This window comes from Xyrauchen texanus, chromosome 31, assembly GCF_025860055.1.
Source record: "Xyrauchen texanus isolate HMW12.3.18 chromosome 31, RBS_HiC_50CHRs, whole genome shotgun sequence".
NCBI lineage: Eukaryota > Metazoa > Chordata > Actinopteri > Cypriniformes > Catostomidae > Xyrauchen > Xyrauchen texanus.
Window position 1 is genome coordinate 2,458,608 of NC_068306.1, and position 21,346 is coordinate 2,479,953.

General features: G+C 41.3%; 1 protein-coding gene across 18 annotated transcripts in view; it reads right to left on the minus strand.

The window, feature by feature from the left end:
* Nucleotides 1-21,346, minus strand: part of LOC127624947 (gastrula zinc finger protein XlCGF57.1-like) — a 213,961-nt gene that overhangs the window by 36,871 nt on the left and 155,744 nt on the right. For 2 of the 18 annotated variants that reach the window (XM_052099885.1, XM_052099884.1), the window contains exon 2: nucleotides 18,169-18,358. The exons of 13 other annotated variants lie outside the window; for them this stretch is intronic. In XM_052099885.1, the coding sequence (XP_051955845.1) occupies nucleotides 18,169-18,228 (60 nt within the window). In that variant the 5' untranslated portion in view covers nucleotides 18,229-18,358. Of the gene's footprint in view, nucleotides 1-2,138; nucleotides 2,224-18,168; nucleotides 18,359-21,346 lie in introns of those variants that run through there. 3 more of the 18 variants (XM_052099899.1, XM_052099891.1, XM_052099887.1) reach the window with 3 other exon arrangements.

Below are 21,346 nucleotides of genomic sequence, written 5' to 3' on the forward strand. Positions count from 1 at the left end.
CTGTGATCAACTCAATGTACTGTTGACTCGAGAGCTGCTGTGATCAACTCAATGTACTGTTGACTCGAGAACTGCTGTGATCGACTCAATGTACTGTTGACTCGAGAGCTGCTGTGATCAACTCAATGTACTGTTGACTCGAGAACTGCTGTGATCGACTCAATGTACTGTTGACTCGAGAACTGCTGTGATCAACTCAATGTACTGTTGACTCGAGAACTGCTGTGATCAACTCAATGTACTGTTGACTCGAGAGTTGCTGTGATCAACTCAATGTACTCTTGACTCGAGAACTGCTGTGATCGACTCAATGTACTCTTGACTCGAGAACTGCTGTGATCAACTCAATGTACTGTTGACTCGAGAGCTGCTGTGATCAACTCAATGTACTGTTGACTCGAGAGCTGCTGTGATCAACTCAATGTACTGTTGACTCGAGAGCTGCTGTGATCAACTCAATGTACTGTTGACTCGAGAATTGCTGTGATCGACTCAATGTACTGTTGACTCGAGAGCTGCTGTGATCAACTCAATGTACTGTTGACTCGAGAGCTGCTGTGATCAACTCAATGTACTGTTGACTCGAGAACTGCTGTGATCGACTCAATGTACTGTTGACTCGAGAGCTGCTGTGATCAACTCAATGTACTGTTGACTCGAGAACTGCTGTGATCGACTCAATGTACTGTTGACTCGAGAACTGCTGTGATCAACTCAATGTACTATTGACTCGAGAACTGCTGTGATCAACTCAATGTACTGTTGACTCGAGAACTGCTGTGATCGACTCAATGTACTCTTGACTCGAGAACTGCTGTGATCGACTCAATGTACTCTTGACTCGAGAACTGCTGTGATCAACTCAATGTACTGTTGACTCGAGAGCTGCTGTGATCAACTCAATGTACTGTTGACTCGAGAGCTGCTGTGATCAACTCAATGTACTGTTGACTCGAGAACTGCTGTGATCTGCTTGTCTGTTCGGTCAAGTAAAAATTATTTTTCACTTGCCCCTTCAAAAATCCACTTGTCAGGACAAACGTTTATGTAATTGTTGAATGGGGCTGATATGAAAGCTACCACACAAACACATACTCACAGTGATGTCACCGTTTAGCAGTCCAACAATGGCTGTTGAAATCTTGACTATATTGTTTTCATAATCGTTTGAAGCCAAAGATGTGATTGAAAATAAAATGTGATTGTTCGCCCAGCCCTACTCGAGACGCAAACGGTTTGAAACGTTTCGGTCAGATTTGGTGAACTGGATCAACTCGTTCACTAAAATGAACCGGTTCAAGAGAACGACTCGATCATGAAATGGACATCACAATAAATGGTTTTTACATTTATTTAAATACATTTGTCTCGTGTGCCCAAAAAAATAAACTTTCAATCACAATGAAAATATTATTAAATCTCCATTTACTCGAGTAATATTAAGCAGATGTGGTCAATTGTCGTTTTGTTGACAGAGATTTTGTCAATTAAGTATGATATCCAAAAGACATATTGACTGACTACAAAAATAATATAATTATGAAAACGTCAACTCGTATAAGTTATCTGAAGATCAGGGGAACATGCTGCAATAACCTCTTTTAAGGGACGTTTTTAGGACATTAGCGCGACGTTTCTGGAACGTTAGTCAAAGTTTGTCAAGATTGAACTTTACCAACACGTCTTCAAACTGGACTAAAATATAAACATGAGTTTAGCCACAGACAGACAGAAAGTGGAAATAAACCTGTTCTGAAGTGTTTTAGTTGTTTTGTTCATCTCTTGCATATGACCAGTAATCCCAAAAGTATTTACACAAACTTGAGGAAACCAAAAAGCGTTTGTTTGTGCCCGTCTCTCCAATATATATTATCACCTTCATTGAACTCATTTACAGTCAGTCGCTGGATTTAAAGACTCATTTAAGCAGAATATTCTCACATTTCTGTTTGTTTCTCCTGAAAGTGATTTTTTAAAGCGTCTGTAACAAAACAAAGTGACATGCGTCGATAAAAACTTATTTTAAAGTCATTAAAACGCCAAAGAAAGAAAAACAATATATACATATATAACAACAACAAAATATAAAAGATTATATATGAATCTCTCAAATAATGTAAAACACATTAAACACGTACCGAACTGAGCGCTCAAACTGCAGCTGTGTTTGAATTCGTCCCTATTCACTATATAGTGCACTATTTGGGCTTTCTTCTTCTTCTGGTGTTTTCTGTCGGTTTATAAAACAACTTCCGGTTAATTTCCGCCTCCTGCTGGACTGGAGTGAATAAAATACTCACATCTGATTAATCGGTCCTGCTGTCGATCTTTAAAATACTTTTAACTGTTTTACAACATTATACAGGAAAAGGTATTTGTAATGTATTCCGTTAGATTACTCAAGGTCAGTAATGTATTCTAAATACTTTGGATTACTTCTTCAGCAAAGGTATTTTTTCAATTGTTTTGACTATAAAAACTCTGCCAGTACAGTAACACAAAATACACAAAGAAGATCCTGCTCTTGTGACTTCCTTTGAACCGTTACAGTAACACACTACATTTATTCTGTTACATTTACTAGAAGAAAAAAAATACTTTTAGAGTAAGTTTAAAAGAGGGTACTTTTTAATATTACTCAAGTCAATTTCTAATGAATTTGTTTTACTTTGTTACAATGGGCAGAAATCCTGTCATTACAATAATCAAATCAAATCACTTTATTGTCACACTACTGTCACTGTGTACACAAGTGCAACAGTAGGTGAAAGTCTTGTGTGCAGTTCCGAATAACATAGCAGTACCATTTACAATAAACAACATATTTACACAACACAATTGACATAACAAATGTACACATACTTACACAACACAATATACAATGTACAGTAAACAATACACACAATTAGGGCACCAAAGGACGGAGGTGTTGTTTACACTATTGCACCAGTTGATGAAATGGAAAAGGTACGGTGTGTTCACCGTTCACTTTTGAAGACCCGGGTCTGGAGAGAATCGCCGATTGTTGAGCAGCCTATTGGTCCAGTTAGTGGACAAAGGGTTTCCCTGCAAGATGAGGAGGTGGATGATGCTGATTTGATGGTGTTTGTGCCTGAGACCCTGCAACCTGCACAAGAGATTGCACCTGAGAATTTGGGACGTTTAGGGTCATCCGAGTTCCCAAAAGAGTTATGGTTAGGTGGTACAGGTCCTGTTGCTGTAACATCAGGGGAGCCAGTTAATGGAGAGGTGAATCCTCTAGTTGTTGAACAGGAGGTATCCTTGAGCTCACCTTCGGTTTTCATTGGTGAAGGGCCAGTTGCACTACGCAGGACTGGGCGTACTACAGCAGGGCAACACTCTAATATGTATCATCTTCCATGCACGGTGAGTGGGTTGGAAAGGGAGGTTGAGGATCCCTCTGGGCCAGTGTCTAGTGCCATCTCAGTTTGGTTTATGCCCTGGGATTAACCATCTACTGTCTAGGTTGCAAGGGTTCCTTTTTTTGATCGTCGGGAAGCCAACACAGAAAAGGGGGGTAGATTGTAGTGGGGAAGTCCGCTATCTTCCCTAATAAACATATTTGGGTCGTAAGCCAATTAGCTGTCACCCTTGTGATATAAAAAGGGAAGGATAAACTCCAGTGGCACCTTGGCTAAGGCCTCTTTCATTTTAAAGTTTTGTCTTAAATTTTGTTAATAAAGATGAATATTTTTGTAATGTTATTCATGTCTCCGACCTTTCATTGAGTAAGAGATTTGGTCCTTTAGTTCCCTGGGTGAAATTCCCAGGGTGGCGTAGTCTTTGGCGTAAATGTGTGCCGTACTATAGTTACATTGTCCTTGTAGCGGCCTAAGGTCTATTGCCACATTGGGAACAGTGTGCACTGCTTTAAACACTTGTTTTTCAAATCTGATCTTTAGAACTCACTGTCAAATCAACTCTGTATATTCAGACTGTGTAGACAATATCCACTATAAATTCATGAAATGTGCAGTAAGCAAAACATACAATTTATGAACATTGAGAACATAGACAGAGAATACACACATGCGCCACAGGAAACAAATCAACATAAATAAAGTCATATACATGAGCTGTTAACTGTGGGTCATCATCATATTTCTATCAGTTCAGGTTAGAGAAATGGGATAACAATAAGTGACACTTCAATTAAGGCTCTCATTAATTAGTGGTGATCTGGATGAGTTAACGAGGCATCCAGGTGATGCAAATATTTCTCTGTTGGGCTATAAAAGTCCTGGTTTGACTGAAACTTCAGTATAGCTGGATTGGTTTTCATAGTAGTTCATCTTGTGGTTAAACATGAGTGCTGTTAAAATTGCCATTGTTCTGGCTCTGTGTCATCAGTTGCTGTGGAATGGTGAGTTTATTTTTGTGTCTGAAGCAGTACCAGATCTCATTGTGTTCTACAAAACCTGTGAAGAGCTGTTCTGCATTTAAATCACAAATGTGTACAAGACATCGGAGTCTTTTGACTTCCAAAAGGAAGTGTATTGCAGATGAGCAAACCATGTAAACCCAAACCTCTCCAGATGTAAACATGCACATCAAATGGACATCTGGGTGATTTAATGTGTGCTATCAGGGAGTAATATTGAAACTGATTCTGTTATGCCACATTTGTGTTTACAAGCTTCTGTGTTTTCTCAGGTCTTGGTTCTTCAGTTGAACATGGTTCTTCTATTGACTCATCCTGGAGTGCTGTTAGGCGAGTTGTCAGAGAATATAAAGGTGTGTATTTGTTCCTTCCATCTGACATGCTGGGTTTAATTTTCCCCTACAGTCTGTTAACTCACAGGTTAAAGATTGCACTGCTCTCTCTATTTTAATAAGTCCTGGTTTGAAGAAACTTCTCATTCTGATTTTTAAATTAAGCCCCTGATTCATCTGCCAATGGTACCTGGACCCATGGCAATGCCACCTTGGTCCATGATGCTCCTGATGGCAACGCTACCTTGACCCAGTATGCTTCTGAAAACAATGCCACCTTGGTCCATGATGCTCCTGATGGAAATGCTACCTTGACCCAGTATGCTTCTGAAAACAATGCCACCTTGGTCGATGCTCCTGAAGGCAGAGCTTGGTGGGCCTGGTAATGGTGACTTAACCCAGACCAATTCTACAGGATCTGTCAGTGGTGGTTTGAGGCAGGACTTTCCTTGTAGGATCTGATTCTATTGACCAGGATCTGATTCTATTGACCAGTATAACTCTTTGGACCAGATGCTTCTTTACCCAGTGATGTCAGTATAATGAGGCAGGACACATTGTGCAACTGATCTGTAGATTCTTGACGTTTGTAATAAACCATGATTCACTCCAAGCTTGTGTTCCTCTTGCTTCTGGTAAATTAAACTTGTTGCACAGCAGTTTGTGGTGGGTGTTCAACTTGCACGTTCATTCAACTTTATAATCTGTCCCTTTTAAAACTGACCCCCCCCCACCCCTTTTTTGGGTTCAGTATTGTGGCACTTAACCACTATCCAAACCCATTGAACTGCTTCAATGACTAGTCACCATTCAAACATCTCAATTGAACACCATAATCAAATCACTTTGTCACACTACCATGTACACCAGTGCGACAGTAGGTGAAAGTCTTGTGTGCAGTTCTGAATAACATGGGTGAGGGCATATAGTGTATATACAGTAGTTGAATTGAGGAGAATATATTTGACAGTCCAGTGTGAGATTAAAGTGGAGTGATAATTATTGATCCTGATAGATCAAGTGTTCAAAAGTCTGATTGCTTTGGGGAAGAAGCTGTCATGGAGTCAGCTGGTGCGGGTCCCTGATGCTGTGAGACCGCCTGCCTGATGGAAGCAGTGAGAGCAGCCCATGACTCTGGTGGCTGGAGTCTCTGATGATCCTCCGAGCTTTTTTTCACTCACTGCCTGTTATAGATGTCCTGGAGGGAGGGAAGCTCACCTCCGATGATGTTTCTGTTAGTTTGCACCACCCTTTCCAGGTCTTTGCAGTTGTGGGCGGTGCTGCAGCCAGTCAGGATGCTCTCTACAGTGCTGGTGTAGAACCGTGTGAGGATGTGGTGGTTCATTCCAAACTTCCTCAGCCGTCTCAGAAAGAAGAGGCGCTGGTGAGCCTTCACAGCGGCCTCAGTGTGGACGGACCATGTGAGTTCCTCAGTGATGTGGACACCGAGGAACTTGAAACTGCTGACTCTCTACACTGGTGCTCCATTAATGGTGATGGGGCTGTGTTCTGTCTTTTCTCCTGAAGTCCACTACAAGCTCCTTGGTCTTACTGACGTTGAGGGAGAGGTTGTGCTCCTGACACCAGAGTGTGCACCTGTTTCATCATTGTCAGTGATCAGACCTACCACCGTAGGCAAACTTAATGATGGCATTGGAGCTATGTGTTTCCACACAGTCATGTGTGTGTATAGGGAATACAGGAGTGGGCTGAGAACACAGCCCTGCGGGGCTCCAGTGTTGAGGGTCAGTGATGAGATGTTGCTGCCCATTCTAACCACCTGACGTCTGCCTGACAGGAAATCCAGGATCCAGCTGTACAGCGAGCTGTTTAAGCCCAGAGCCCGGAGTTTCTCATCAAGCTTGGAGGGCACTATGGTGTTGAATGCTGAGCTGTAGTCTACAAACAGCATTCTCACATATGTGTTCATTTTCTCCAGGTGGGAGAGAGCAGTGTGTAGTGTAGATGCAATGGCATCATCAGTGGAGCGGTTGTTGTGGTAGGCAAACTGCAATGGGTCCAAAGAGGGGGGGCAGATCAGAGCAGATGTAATCTCTGATTAACCTCTCAAAGCATTTGCTGATGATGGGGGTCAGAGCAACAGGACGCCAGTCATTTAACAAGTGATTTTGGCTTGTTAATTTTTTTATTTATATCTGACAATGTCACATCATTATAAACATTATCATCATTATATGATTCAAACCTTTGAGTAACACTGAAAATATCACAACACTCAGACATCCAGCCGTTCAGTGACACTAATCTAAACCAAACCTCGTTGCCACAATGAGCAGGGAGGGGGCCATAGCACATTACAGTGTCTGACATCATTTTTGCAAGTTCCCACACCTCTTTAACATTATCTTTAGTGATATCTGACTGGTAAAGCTGGACACTGTTAGTGCTGACATGAATAACAAAGCCAGCACTTGTAAATTTGATCTTATGTCAAATGCTCTGGCACCTGAAATGCATTTAACAATAGTGGCTGGAGTCTCTATTTCCACATTCCTTACAATAGTCACCAATAACAAGGGCGCTTTCAACATGATTCTCTGTGGGTGCATCACTAAGTGGGGAAAATCGATTGGAAATCCTAACAGGAATAGGAGAATGGTGTCACTTTGCCCTATGGGAATGCTCCAGAGACATCACCCAAATGCCCTGCTGCGGGGGCTCTCCAGCTTGAACCAAAGTGTGTGTGTTGCTCACTGTACTATCCACAAACAAAACAGTATCTACTGGCTAGTCTTTTCACAGACCTCCACTAGCATTTGGAAGCATGTCTCCAATTCATTAACCTTCTCCGTCAGCCTGGTTTCTCCCTCACGTCCCCTGAGCTGGATGATGACTTCGCCACTGCATCGGAGAGCGTTCTGGCGTCTGATGCAGAAGACACGACTGGGCTGTCAGTTTCGAGTCGGCATGGCCAGTCTGAGGCTGATGCCCAGATGGCCGACATGCTTGCCCTGCTTCCTCGGCTCAGGGCGCTGTCCTTGTTCCCTTGCATCTTCATGAAGGTCGCAGAGGCAGCCCTTGCCCAGCTCAGGGAAATGGGTATCCGCATACTCAATTATCTCAAGCTTGCCCCAGTTCAGAGCATCTCATTTCTCTGCAGGGAGTTAGACTCAGCCTCAATGTTAGCGCATCTCATGAATGAGCGTGCACAGTCGGTGCTGAAATGCCTCACATTGTTCAAACTAGTCACAGCGGTTCCTCTTAAACAATTCCAGAGGCTCCTGGGGCATTTGGCATCCTCCGCAGCGGTCAAGCCGATGGGGTTGATGCATATGAGACCGCTTCAGCACAGTCTCGAGTACAGATTTGGGCATGGCACCGCGGCACATATCGTGTGTTCATCACCCCCTCTTGCCGCCAGACTCAACCCCTGGACAGACCTCTGTTTTTTGCGGACAGGAGTCCCCTTACAGCAGGTGTTCCAGCACGTCGAGGTTACCACAGACACCTCCTAACTGGGTTGGGGCGCAGTGTGCAATGGGCACCCAGCCGCCGGCTCCTCGACAGGGCACCACTTGGGTTGATGCATCAACTTCCTGGAGTTGTTGGCTATATTCCTTGCCATGTGGACATTTCTCCTGCTACCCCGGGCAAGCACGTCTTGATCCGATCAAACAATACCAGTGTGATAGCGTAGATAGATAAGCATGGTGGTGTACGCTCTCGTCGTATGTCACAACTCGCCTGCCATCTCCTGCTTTTAAGCCAGCCATGACTCAGGTTGCTGCATGACACTCATAACCCTGGCAGCCTCAACACGGCATTGGACGCGCTGTCACGACAAGGCACGCCCAGCGGAGAGTGGAGGCTCCACCCCCAGGTGGTCCAGCTGATTTGGGAATGGTATGGCAAAGCACAGGTAGATCTGATTGCATTTTGCTACTCCCTAGAGGAGGTTTCCCTATGGACAGACGCTCTTGCACACGTATTTCACCCAGTGAGCCTATTTGCACAGGTGCTGTACAAGGTCAGGGAGAACGAAGAACAAGTCACTTTGGTGGCTCCTTATTGGCCCACGTGGTTTTGGTTCTCAGATCTTGCGCTTGTCGCGACAGCACCTCCCTGGCAGATCCCCTTGAGGAAGGATCTTCTTTTTCAGGGATGGGGCACCCTTTTGGCATCTGTGCCCAGACCTCTTGAACCTCCAATCTGGCCCCTGGATGGGAACGTTGTCTCCAAACAGAGGCTTGCTCACTGGGTCGTGGACGCCATGGCTTTGGCCTATCACAGGCCGTGCCCACCTGGTAAAGCCACCACCACCACCACACTGAGCACTGAGGCCCTTTAGGTATAGGTATGTTATTTAGTCTGTGTAGTCTCATGTGGTTCTGTGTTTGTCCTATGTTGTTTTATGTAGCACATGGTCCTGGAGGAACGTTGTCTCGTTGCACTGTGTACTGTACTAACTGTATATGGTTGAAACGACAATAAAAACCACTTGACTGTTTTCTTTCCACGGAGTATTTAATTTTTTGGCTGGGGCCTTTTAATGCTTTTTATTTGTGTCACAAAATGTTTTTCCTATTCTTTCAGGAGGAAAAGACACATCACAGTCACATAGTCAGGATAGCTGTTTCCCCCATAACAGGACTGACCCACCTCTATGCTTGACTGTGGGATGGTGTCGTTCTTGTCATCTTTCTCCAGATGTGCTGCTGACCCATGGGTATAAAACTCATTTTCAGTTTAGTGTCATATGTTTAAAAAACCTTCTTCCAGGACTCCACAGTTCTTTCCTAATTACTTCTTGAATATTCAAGTCAACATTTCCCTTGGTGAAGTTTTGCTTTCTTCCAAACCCCAAGAAGGTTGCTGTTGTACCATATTTTAAGTAATATTTAAAGTAAGTTTGGAGCAGAAGAAATAGAAATAAACCTTGTGTAAATTGTTAGCTTTATGCTAAGCTAAAATGTAATTTATAGCCATTTTATTAAGAAAATTCACATTAGATCATAATTAATTTTTTTCTAGTATGACCTTTGAAAATATTCAACTCTGGATAAAATTAAAAGACCACTCCAAATGGTCAGTTTATCTGGATTTACTATTTATAGGTGTGTGTTTGAGTAAAAAGAACATGTTTTATTCTATAAAATACAGACAACATTTCTCCAAATATAAATATTGTCATTTAGAGCATTTATTTGCAGAAAATGACAACGGTCCAAAATAACAAAAAAGATGTTTTCAGACCTCCAATAATGCAAAGAAAACAAGTTCACATTCATTTTTAAACAACACAATACTAATGTTTTGACTTAGAAAGAGTTCAGAAATCAATATTTGCTGGAATAATCCTGATCTTCAATCAGTCTTGGCATGCTCTCTACCAGTCTTTCACATTGACTTTATGCCACTCTAATTTGTTTGATTTTTCATATATAAAAGAGAGAATGCAACATATCAGAAAAATCTACAACAGGATTCATTATTGTCACACTGAAATGTCATGACACATATTGAGCTACACATAACACATAAGATAAAAATAAGCTACACATAATTATTTTCTCAGGTACTTAATGAGTCTAAATTGATGCACAACTTAATAATAATTTCAGTAAATCACCCAAATGACAATATCCATATCACACAGTTCATGTGTTAAACTTGCTATAGTTTACTTCCACATTGTTTCTTCATCCAATAACAATGTCAGATGTAAATCAGGTCAGAAATAGCATGTATAATATGAATCTGTACACACATGTGGGATACTGATGATTCACCATTGTTGCACATAAAATCAACGTAATACAGTATTTATCTGTATGAATATAACACTCATTCCTCTTGTCATAAAGAAATATCCTGTGATAGGAAACTTTTATAGATATGAAATAAAATATTATTTATGGAAGGGCAAAAAAAAACAAAACACAAATATAGCTGCGAGCAGTGATTGCGGGCCCAAGCCAGTGGCACCGCCAGCCCCGTGCCTTTAGGGTTGCTGTGCACGATGGGCAATAACATAACCTCGCTTTGACTGTCGAGAAGATGTGTGCTGTAGAGCTTGCATCAGTGTGGGCTCTGCAAAAGTGCGCATGGAGGGCACATATCAACCACAAAGTATGCGTGAGCACCCTTCTGATACCTAAAATGAAAAATTAGACACCCTACGGGCTCATGGAGTTAATGGACACATGAAATACGTACACAAGACTGAAAATTCATATGAAGTGTGCCATTTGGGACAGGGCCTATGACTGTGAACCACAATAGTCACATCTATGAGATAATTCAAATGTAGAATAATTTTTTACATCATAGGATGTCATAGGTCAATATTTTTGCAGCACTTAAATGTGTTAATCCAGAAGGCCAGTATTTATCTGGAGGTCTTTGTACAGGTTTATTAATGTAATTATAATTTACGCACTGCTGAAGTATCATCGAGATCAGTTAATGTATGCAGAAGTTATAACACACTTCCTGTTTCTCTTTTCACGCCATCATTTCGTTTCCTCGCCACGGCAAGATGTTGTATTTATATATACTGTATACATGTTATATTTTGTTCTGTTCTCCCCCTAAAATGATCAGATCACTTAAGACGACATGAATTATACCAATGGAGTCGTATGGATTGCTTTTATGCTCCCTTTATGTGCTTTTTGGAGCTTCAAAGTTAATTTGCATTTCTGTTGGTCGGAGCTAATGACTGTAAATTAGAAAGTTGTTCGGCTTGACGAGAACAATAGACACGCCGAGTTTTGTAACTGTAGATAGAACTAAGTTATAACACACTTTATGTGTCCTTTTTTAGTCCTAAATCAATTTCCTCGCCACGGCCAAACCGTTCCAGATATCAAAACTCCGTCCGGAATGTAGCATCCTCAATGTCTTGACTTAATGCTGACCGAGTTTGGTGGCAATTGGACTAATTCTCTAGGAGGAATATATATAATTCCAGAGCATGTGTTTCCAAACAACCCATAATAGCCGACATCCTGTTGGGCTGGCATAAAACTTAGCGCACGAAAATTGTTCGGCCCGATGAGATCTATAAGTGTACCGAGTTTCATATTAATTCATGCAAGCTTGTTTGACATATGGACCAAGTTTTCAGACCCCGTTCAAGGGGTGCTGTCGAGCCCCCCTGCCACGCCCGGGTACCAGCTTCAGCCCGGCCCTGATGGCCGCGGGTTCTGACCTGTGTGCAAAGTTTCAAGAGTTTTTGAGCACGTTAAGGGCCCCAAAAGTCCCGGAAACCTTAAAAAACAATCATTTAAAGCCAATCTCACCCAACAGAGAAATCCCCTCCCCTCCCCACACACACAGAATGGCAGCTCTCTGTCAGAGAGAGACAGAGAGAGAAAAATTTCAAGAAATCCACATTCAAACCAAAATATCTGACTTTCTGTTGGTCGGAGCTAATGACTGTAAATTAGAAAGTTGTTCGGCTTGACGAGAACAATATACACGCCGAGTTTTGTAATTGTAGATAGAACTAACTAAGTTATAACAGACTTTATGTTTCCTTTTTTAGTCATAAATTAATTTCCTCGCCACGGCCAAAACGTTCGAGATATCAAAAATCCGTCCACAATGTAGCATCCTCAATGTCTTGACTTCATGCTGACCGAGTTTGGTGGCGATTGGACTAATTCTCTAGGAGGAATATTATATAATTCCAGAGCATGTGTTTCCAAACAACCCATAATAGCCGACTTCCTGTTGGGCTGGCGTGAAACCTAGAGCACGAAAGTTGTTCGGCCCGATGAGATCTACAAGTGTACCGAGTTTCATATTATTACATGCAAGCATGTTTGATATATGGACAAGTGTTCGAATCCCATTCCAGGGGGCGCTGTCGAGCCCCCCTGCCACGCCCGGGTACCAGCTTCAGCCCAGCCCTGGTGGCCGCGGGTTCTGACCTGTGTGCAAAGTTTCAAGAGTTTTCAAGCACGTTAAGGGCCCCAAAACCTTGAAAAACAAAAATAAAAGCATTCTCACTCAACAGCCAAATCATCCCCCTCCTCACAGACAGGGGACGGACGTAGGGTCAGAGAGAGAGGGAGAGAAAATTCTCCAAAACATCCACATTCAAACCAAAATATCTGACTTTCTGTTGGTCGGAGCTACTGACTGTAAATTAGAAAGTTGTCCGGCTCGATGAGAACAATATTATTACTGAGTTTTGTGACTGTAGGTCAAAGTATGAAACCAACCCCCCCACTTTTGTCAAAAGGTGGCGCTACTGAGCCCCTGCACCATGCCCCCCGTTTCTGAAACTTTGCACATGTCTACTGGCTAATAAATGTGATGTGTCTGTCGAGTTTCATGCAATTTCAAGTATGCTAAGAGTCTCAAAAGCATCAAAAAAGAATATTAAAGTTTGAAGAGTTGCCGCGTCAACAGGTATCTAAGATATCAATAATCCTTTCACATGTCTACATCTGCCGTGTGTTTACATTATACACATAAAGTCGGGTAAAAACAAGAGGGTGATTTCAAAGCATTTTGAAAGTGACACACTTCCTTCTGCAGTTGGTGGCGCTATAACTTTGACTCACAATAGTCACATCCATGTGATCGGCCTCTTACAGCGAACACACTGCTGAAGTTTCATCGAGATCAATTAATGTATGCAGAAGTTATAACACACTTCCTGTTTCTCTTTTCGCGCCATCATTTCGTTTCCTAGCCACGGCCAAACCGTTCGAGATATCAAAAATCCGCTGGCAATTTTTCATCCTCAATGTCTTGACTTCATGCTGACCGAGTTTCATGGTGATTGGTGGAATTCTCTAGGAGGAGTATTTCAAATTCCATTGCATGCGTTTTCCAAACAACCCTAAATAGACGATTTCCTGTTGGGCTGGGGTAAAAAGTAAAAGTATGAAGGATATATGAAATGATGAGATCTATATGTGTACCGGGTTTCATATTATTACATGCAAGCGTGTTTGATTTATGGACCAAGTTTTCGGACCTTGTTCCAGGGGGCGCTGTCGAGCCCCCCTGCCACGCCCGGGTACCAGCTTCAGCCCGGCGGGTTCTGACCCATGTGCAAAGTTTCAAGAGTTTGAGCATGTTAAGAGCCCCAAAAGTGACCAAATAGTCGTATAAAAATAATAATAATAGTAATCCTATGGAAAACAATAGGGCCTTCACCTTTTCAAGGCTTGGGCCCTAATTACACACCTTGGTTCTCCAATGACCCTACACACTTTTGTTTTTTAAGCAATAATATATATTTATAGTTTTATTTATTTAGGCATTGTGTGAATAGTCAGTATTCAGTGATGTTAACTTTCATGTCATGTTAGCGCTGCATTCGTTGCACTGCAGGATGGTCTCATCTTAAGACACGCTGTCGAGCCCCCCTGCCACGCCCGGGTACCAGCTTCAGCCCGGCGGGTTCTGACCCATGTGCAAAGTTTTAAGAGTTTGCAAGCATGTTAAGAGCCCCAAAAGTGACCAAATAGTCGTATAAAAATAATAATAATAGTAATCCTATGGAAAACAATAGGTCCTTCACCTTTTCAAGGCTTGGGCCCTAATTACACACCTTGGTTCTCCAATGACCCTACACACTTTTGTTTTTTAAGCAATTATATATATTTATAGTTTTATTTATTTAGGCATTGTGTGAATAGTCAGTATTCAGTGATGTTAACTTTCATGTCATGTTAGCGCTGCATTCATTGCACTGCAGGATGGTCTCATCTTAAGACACGGCTGCACATGCAATAGTCTGGCTAGGAGGCACATATGCTTTATTCACACATTCACTATTTACTTGATATCATTGGACCAGAAGATGATTCTTGCTTGCTGTGACTATGTGGGCAGTTGTATGGTTTCTCTCCAGTATGAATTCTCTCATGTGTTTTCAGGTTTGCTGACCGATTGAAACTCTTTTCACAGTGTGAGCAATTGTATGGTTTCTCTCCAGTGTGAATTATTTGGTGCTTATTCAAGTCGCTGGCTGTAATAAAGGTCTTTCCACACTGATGGCATGTGTAAGGTCTCTCTCCAGTATGAACTCTCATGTGTATATTAAGATCGCCTTTAGTTATAAAACTTTTTCCACACTGATGGCATGTGTAAGGTCTCTCTCCAGTATGAACTCTCATGTGTCTATCAAGATTGCCTTTAAGTGTGAAACTCTTTCCACACTGATGGCACGTGTAAGGTCTCTCTCCAGTATGAACTCTCATGTGTTTATCAAGATGGCTTTTACGTGTGAAACTCCTTCCACACTGATGGCACGTGTAAGGTCTCTCTCCAGTATGAACTCTCATGTGTTTATCAAGATGGCCTTTAAGTGTGAAACTCTTTCCACACTGATGGCACGTGTAAGGTCTCTCTCCAGTATGAACTCTCATGTGTTTATCAAGATGGCTTTTACGTGTGAAACTCTTTCCACACTGATGGCACGGGTAAGGTCTCTCTCCAGTATGAACTCTCATGTGTATATTAAGATCGCCTTTAATTATACAACTCTTCCCACACTGATTGCATATGTAAGGTCTCTCTTCAGTATGAACTCTCATGTGTCTATCAAGATTGCCTTTAAGTGTGAAACTCTTTCCACACTGATGGCACGTGTAAGGTCTCTCTCCAGTATGAACTCTCATGTGTTTATCAAGATGGCTTTTACGTGTGAAACTCTTTCCACACTGATGGCACGTGTAAGGTCTCTCTCCAGTATGAACGCTCATGTGTCTATCAAGATTGCCTTTAAGTGTGAAACTCTTTCCACACTGATGGCACGTGTAAGGCTTCTCTCCAGTATGAACTCTCATGTGTGCATTAAGATGGCCTTTATTTATGAAACTCTTTCCACACTGTTGGCACGGGTAAGGTCTCTCTCCAGTATGAACTCTCATGTGTATATTAAGATCTCTTTTACATGTGAAACTCTTTCCACACTGAGAGCAGGTGAAAGATTTCTTGGCTGCTCTCCTTTGAGGATTATTTGGTGAGAAATTATTTTTATTCTTTGGGTGACTCAAAGATTTTTCTCCAGTTATGAAATCACGATGTTCCTCCTCCACTTCATTCAGTTCTTCACGTTCCTCTTTCACATCCATCAGCTCTACAATGAACAGTGAATGGATAACAAAAACATCAAAGTGAAAAAAGAAAGAGGTGTAAAAATGCTAAATCTTGACAAAATAATTTTTCATTACTATATTATTACAGAATGTGATACAGATACGGTTTCAGATTACTCAAGCCTCCACATGATAGATGTGGAGCATGTGAGATTTAAGGGGAAAAAAAGCGCACTTCGAAATTAAGAAAGATGGTTGACTGGATGCTGCTGAGTTCTGCTTTCTGTGTCATTATTTATTACAGTTTTAGAATATTTAACTAAAATGTAGATTTTCTGCATATTGCAGCACCATTTTGTGCTCCGTTCTGCATAACGCGGTGGCTCATTTTTGCTTATTGCGGCCCATTCGGCACATTTCGTGGCCAACCCACCGGCCCACTCGGTTCTCCCACTGGCCAGTCCGGCCCACTCGGCCCAAAGTGCATCGGCCTACCGGGAAAATGCCCGGTGGTTGTTGTTTTTTTTTAGACATGGGTTGTGAGTGCCCACAAAGGATACACCTCATGCATCCTCCGAATTCCTGTGAAAGAAGGTAAAATTCAAAGGCTGCGTTCGAAGTGCTTTTCTAAAATGAGACAGCCTCGATGACGTATTCAGCTGCCAAATGTGACCTCCGGAGAACACAGCTTTCATCCGCCAGCTCTTTTTTTCTCTTTACATGCTCCCTCTGGGTTCCAAAATCAGAAAGCACAACTTCTACGCTGATGAAACTCAAATCTACTTACCGGTTAAACGAAATGATCACATTGCATTACAATCTCTTCTAGCTTGCCTGGAGGAATTAAAAGGTTGCCTAGACAAAAACTTGTTTTTGAATAAAGATAAGACAGAAGTGATTGTCTTTGGTCCTACAGATAATTTTGATGTTAGTAATGCTGAATGCATTAATCTCAATGCTTTCCTCTCTCCTCAAGTACAGAATCTGGGTGTCCAGTTTGATAGCCAGCTGAAATTTGACAAACATATTAGTGCTGTCATAGGTTCCAGTTTCTTTCAGCTACATCTACTCTCTAAAGTTAAACCCTTTTTGTCGGAGAAACCTTTGGATATAGCAGTTCATGCTTTCATCACTTCTCGTCTGGACTACTGTAATTCTCTCTATTGTGGAATTTCAAAATCTCTTACAGCTCAACTTCAATTTGTTCAAAATGCAGCAGAAACATTTCTAAAAGGAGGTCGGAAGTACGATCATGTTACCCCCATTTGAAAATCACTTCACTGGCTGCCGGATAAAGCTAGAATTGATTTTAAAAATGTATTGTTTGTTTACAAGTCATTACACAACCAACTCCCAGTTACTTATCAGACTTACTACATCCTTACAATCCACCATGAAGTCTGAGATCCAGTGATCAATATCTCCTCAATATCCCACACTCAAGAGTAGAGGAGGGAGAGCCTTTTCGGTTGTGGGTCCTATTTTATGGAATAGATTCAGTTTCAGATTGTCACCTTCATTATCTGTTTTTAAATGTTCTCTTAAAACTCACTTTTCACTGGCTTTTAATAGTATGTAATGTTCTGGTCTTAAATTGTTGTGTGTTTTTAGAACTTTGTATTCATCATTTTGTATTGTACAGCACTTTGGTCAGCCTTAATGCTGTTTAATGCTATATAAATACAAATAACTTGGAACTTGAAAAGAACATGCTCACTGGAATTAGAGACAGGTGTTAAGACATCATTTAGCCCAGGTGCAAGCACCCTTACCACTTTCTCTCCCTGAAAGGGCACTCGACCACACATTGTTTCGACAACTTTATGCAACATCACAACATTATTGACCGAGATCTTGTTTTGAAGATGGGACCGTCGAACCTCTCTGTAAAGTCTTCTCCAGCATGAGTGAAGTCAAATGAAAACATGTAGTTTAAGATGGAGTACACATATTAGTTATACCAAGTGAATAATCTGAAAAATAACTTTAAATTGACTTCAGACTTAAAGCCATCTTTAAGGACTTTAAGCAGAAACCCAAATCCAGAGTCTCTGTTTCTGAAGGACTGTAATGACTTTTTCAAATTAAAATTGCACCTTTTTAAAAGTTAAAAAGTTTGAAAACTGAGCACTTTTAAAAGTACAATAAAGACTTTGATAAAACTCATCCTGACATGACAGTTGATTGTGATTAAAGTGTAAAACAACATACACACCGGCCCCAATCTGGCTAATCAGCTGAGGAGACGGATAAATGCATCCGGATGCGGCAGGTCGAGAGAGAGCCACACGCAGCTGTGTTGTGTGTTTAAGTTTTCATTAAAATATGACTTTGATGCTTCATCCGGTTCCCGCCTCCTCCTTGCCCATCCTTTATACTGTTACAAACATTAAAGGAAGAAACATACCTGAAGGAGTATAATCATCATCATCACTCTGTTGTTCTTCTGCTTTGATTTCATCATCATCTTCTGTCTGTTGTTCCTCTGTTGTGTTTTCCTCTTTTATCTCCTGCTTCACTTCAATCTTCACTGGTGTCTGCAGCATCTGCTGTTCTCCAGCATTAATCACATCCACCTGCTCTCTCATGATGAACATCTGAACACACAAACATCATCATTATAATGGACTGACATTCATCAAACTCAAAAATACTGAACATTTAATGATTATACACAAGAACTGCTGTTAAACAAAACCACTTTGTTTTTTTTATACGGTACAATTGGTTAGCTACAGAGCACAGAAACTTCCTGAAGTGTGGTGTTATGCAGCAGATGAGCCACAGGATGCTGGAGTCTCGTGATCTTCCCATTTCTTTCATAGAGAAAGGTTTTGTTTTTTACACTGGGGGAGGTGAATTGTGGGTCTGTGTTAGTGATGGAAAGTCAGATTATTTTTCGCAAACCTGTTCTTTCATACGTAGCATTTTCTGATATTTTCATAACAGCACTGTAGCTAGTAGTTTATCTTAACATTATATTAATATTGTTGTATGTGTTAAAGGTGCAGTCAGTTATTTTCCCCCACTAATAAAGTTTTACTCATAAAGAAATTGTAATTTTTAAACAAATGTATAAAATCATGACCGCTCACAGAAGATGAGGACTCTAGTCATATCAGTGACCTTATAAAAGCTGTTTTATTCTACATGGGGCAGGGGTGCCCTCATGGGGGTGACCATTTTAGGATCACATGACCAACTGAAATACTACTTGCTTAATCTCAGTAACCGTCTTTTTATTGGACACTTTCACTCATGGATTAAATGAATCATGGCTGATTGTGAATAGTGAATTTCTACAGTGGCATCTGTAACTGAAAACTATTGATTTTGAATGAAGCAGCATCCACACCACTAGGTGTCGCCAAACCTGTTTCTTCGGACGGTTTGCTTCAATGAACCAGTTAAAATATTATTCACCAGTTCTTTTACATCATCACATAATGACGTCACGATACATAATACGAATACATCGGCATCGTAGAATACGCACTCATAGAAGACACATTCATCAAAACCATATGTAGGCTCATCCTGCTGATCTTTACATTTTATTTAATTAAGTTATAATAATAAGAGTGTTTTTCAGTGTTTCATTCAGTCTTACTATACATGCTACATTAAAGTTTTGCACCTAAAGCACCAAATACTGACACGGATATACAAATGCGAATGTTCTACACATGTCTAAAGCATACAAAGTTATTAAACGTGTCTTAAATAACTCGTCCTTTTTTACAGAAACCATGACCCAGCTCATCACAACGTCAGATATAATCTGCATGCACAATACTCAATAGTAAAATGTGTTTATATCTCATGACGGAAACATTTGCCCCCCTCATTCAATTCATCAGTTCACGCATGTTCATCCACCGCTCACTGATCAGCAGTTCTCAGTATTATGTCCGAAAAAGGCGATTCTCTGTTCAATGTACTGTTGATTCGCAAACTTTTTCAAACGACTTGATGTACTGTTGACTCGAGAACTGCTGTGATCAACTCAATGTACTGTTGACTCGAGAGTTGCTGTGATCAACTCAGTGTACTGTTGACTCAAGAACTGCTGTGATCGACTCAGTGTACTGTTGACTTGAGAGCTGCTATCCTCGGATCAATGTACTCTTGACTCGAGAACTGCTGTGATCAACTCAATGTACTGTTGAATCGAGAGCTGCTATCCTCGGATCAATGTACTCTTGACTCGAGAACTGCTGTCCTGTGATCAGTGCATTGTTGACTGAGAAACTCAAGGTTAAAGACTGCTGAGAAACGACTCCATGTACTGTTGATGCGAAAGCTGCTGGCCCGGATCAGTGTACTGTTGACTCGAGAGTTGCTGTGATCAACTCAGTGTACTGTTGACTCGAGAGCTGCTGTGATCAACTCAGTGTACTGTTGACTCGAGAACTGCTATGATCAACTCAATGTACTGTTGACTCGAGAACTGCTGTGATCAACTCAATGTACTGTTGACTCGAGAACTGCTGTGATCAACTCAATGTACTGTTGACTCGAGAGCTGCTGTGATCAACTCAATGTACTGTTGACTCGAGAACTGCTATGATCAACTCAATGTACTGTTGACTCGAGAACTGCTGTGATCAACTCAATGTACTGTTGACTCGAGAACTGCTATGATCAACTCAATGTACTGTTGACTCGAGAACTGCTGTCCTGTGATCAGTGCATTGTTGACTGAGAAACTCAAGGTTAAAGACTGCTGAGAAACGACTCCATGTACTGTTGATGCGAAAGCTGCTGGCCCGGATCAGTGTACTGTTGACTCGAGAGTTGCTGTGATCAACTCAGTGTACTGTTGACTCGAGAGCTGCTTTCCTCGGATCAATGTACTGTTGACTCGAGAACTGCTATGATCAACTCAATGTGCTGTTGACTCGAGAACTGCTGTCCTGTGATCAGTGCACTGTTGACTGAGAAACTCAAGGTTAAAAACTGCTGAGAAACGACTCCATGTACTGTTGATGCGAAAGCTGCTGGCCCGGATCAGTGTACTGTTTACTTGAGAGCTGCTGTGATCAACTCAGTGTACTGTTGACTCGAGAGTTGCTGTGATCAACTCAATGTACTGTTGACTCGAGAACTGCTGTCCTGTGATCAGTGCACTGTTGACTGAGAAACTCAAGGTTAACCCTCTGGGGTCGGCAAACGCGCCGGCGCGTTTTGCTGTTTTTTTTTTCACATAGCAGCAACATAGACTTAAAATACTCCGTCATTTATGGTCATATAAATACAATCAATACATGATTATAAACTATAGATGGTCTTCTTTTTTGTGTACACTCATATTAACATCAAAACCTTGTGTTTTTTTTAAATAAATAAAATAAAAAGGTTGAGCTTTCAGCAGTCTCTGTGTTTACGAGCATACTTCAGAAACACGTCACTTAAATTAACTTAAACTCCGCGAATTCTTCTCACACAAACATGAAACATGTCTAAAGAAAGCTTAAAATGTCTACTTTTAAAATAAAACAATTCAAATGTAAAACAAATATTCTCCTGCAATGTAATCTGTATGAAACAAAGCGATGTACGGTTTTCCTGGCTCAGCCTCATTA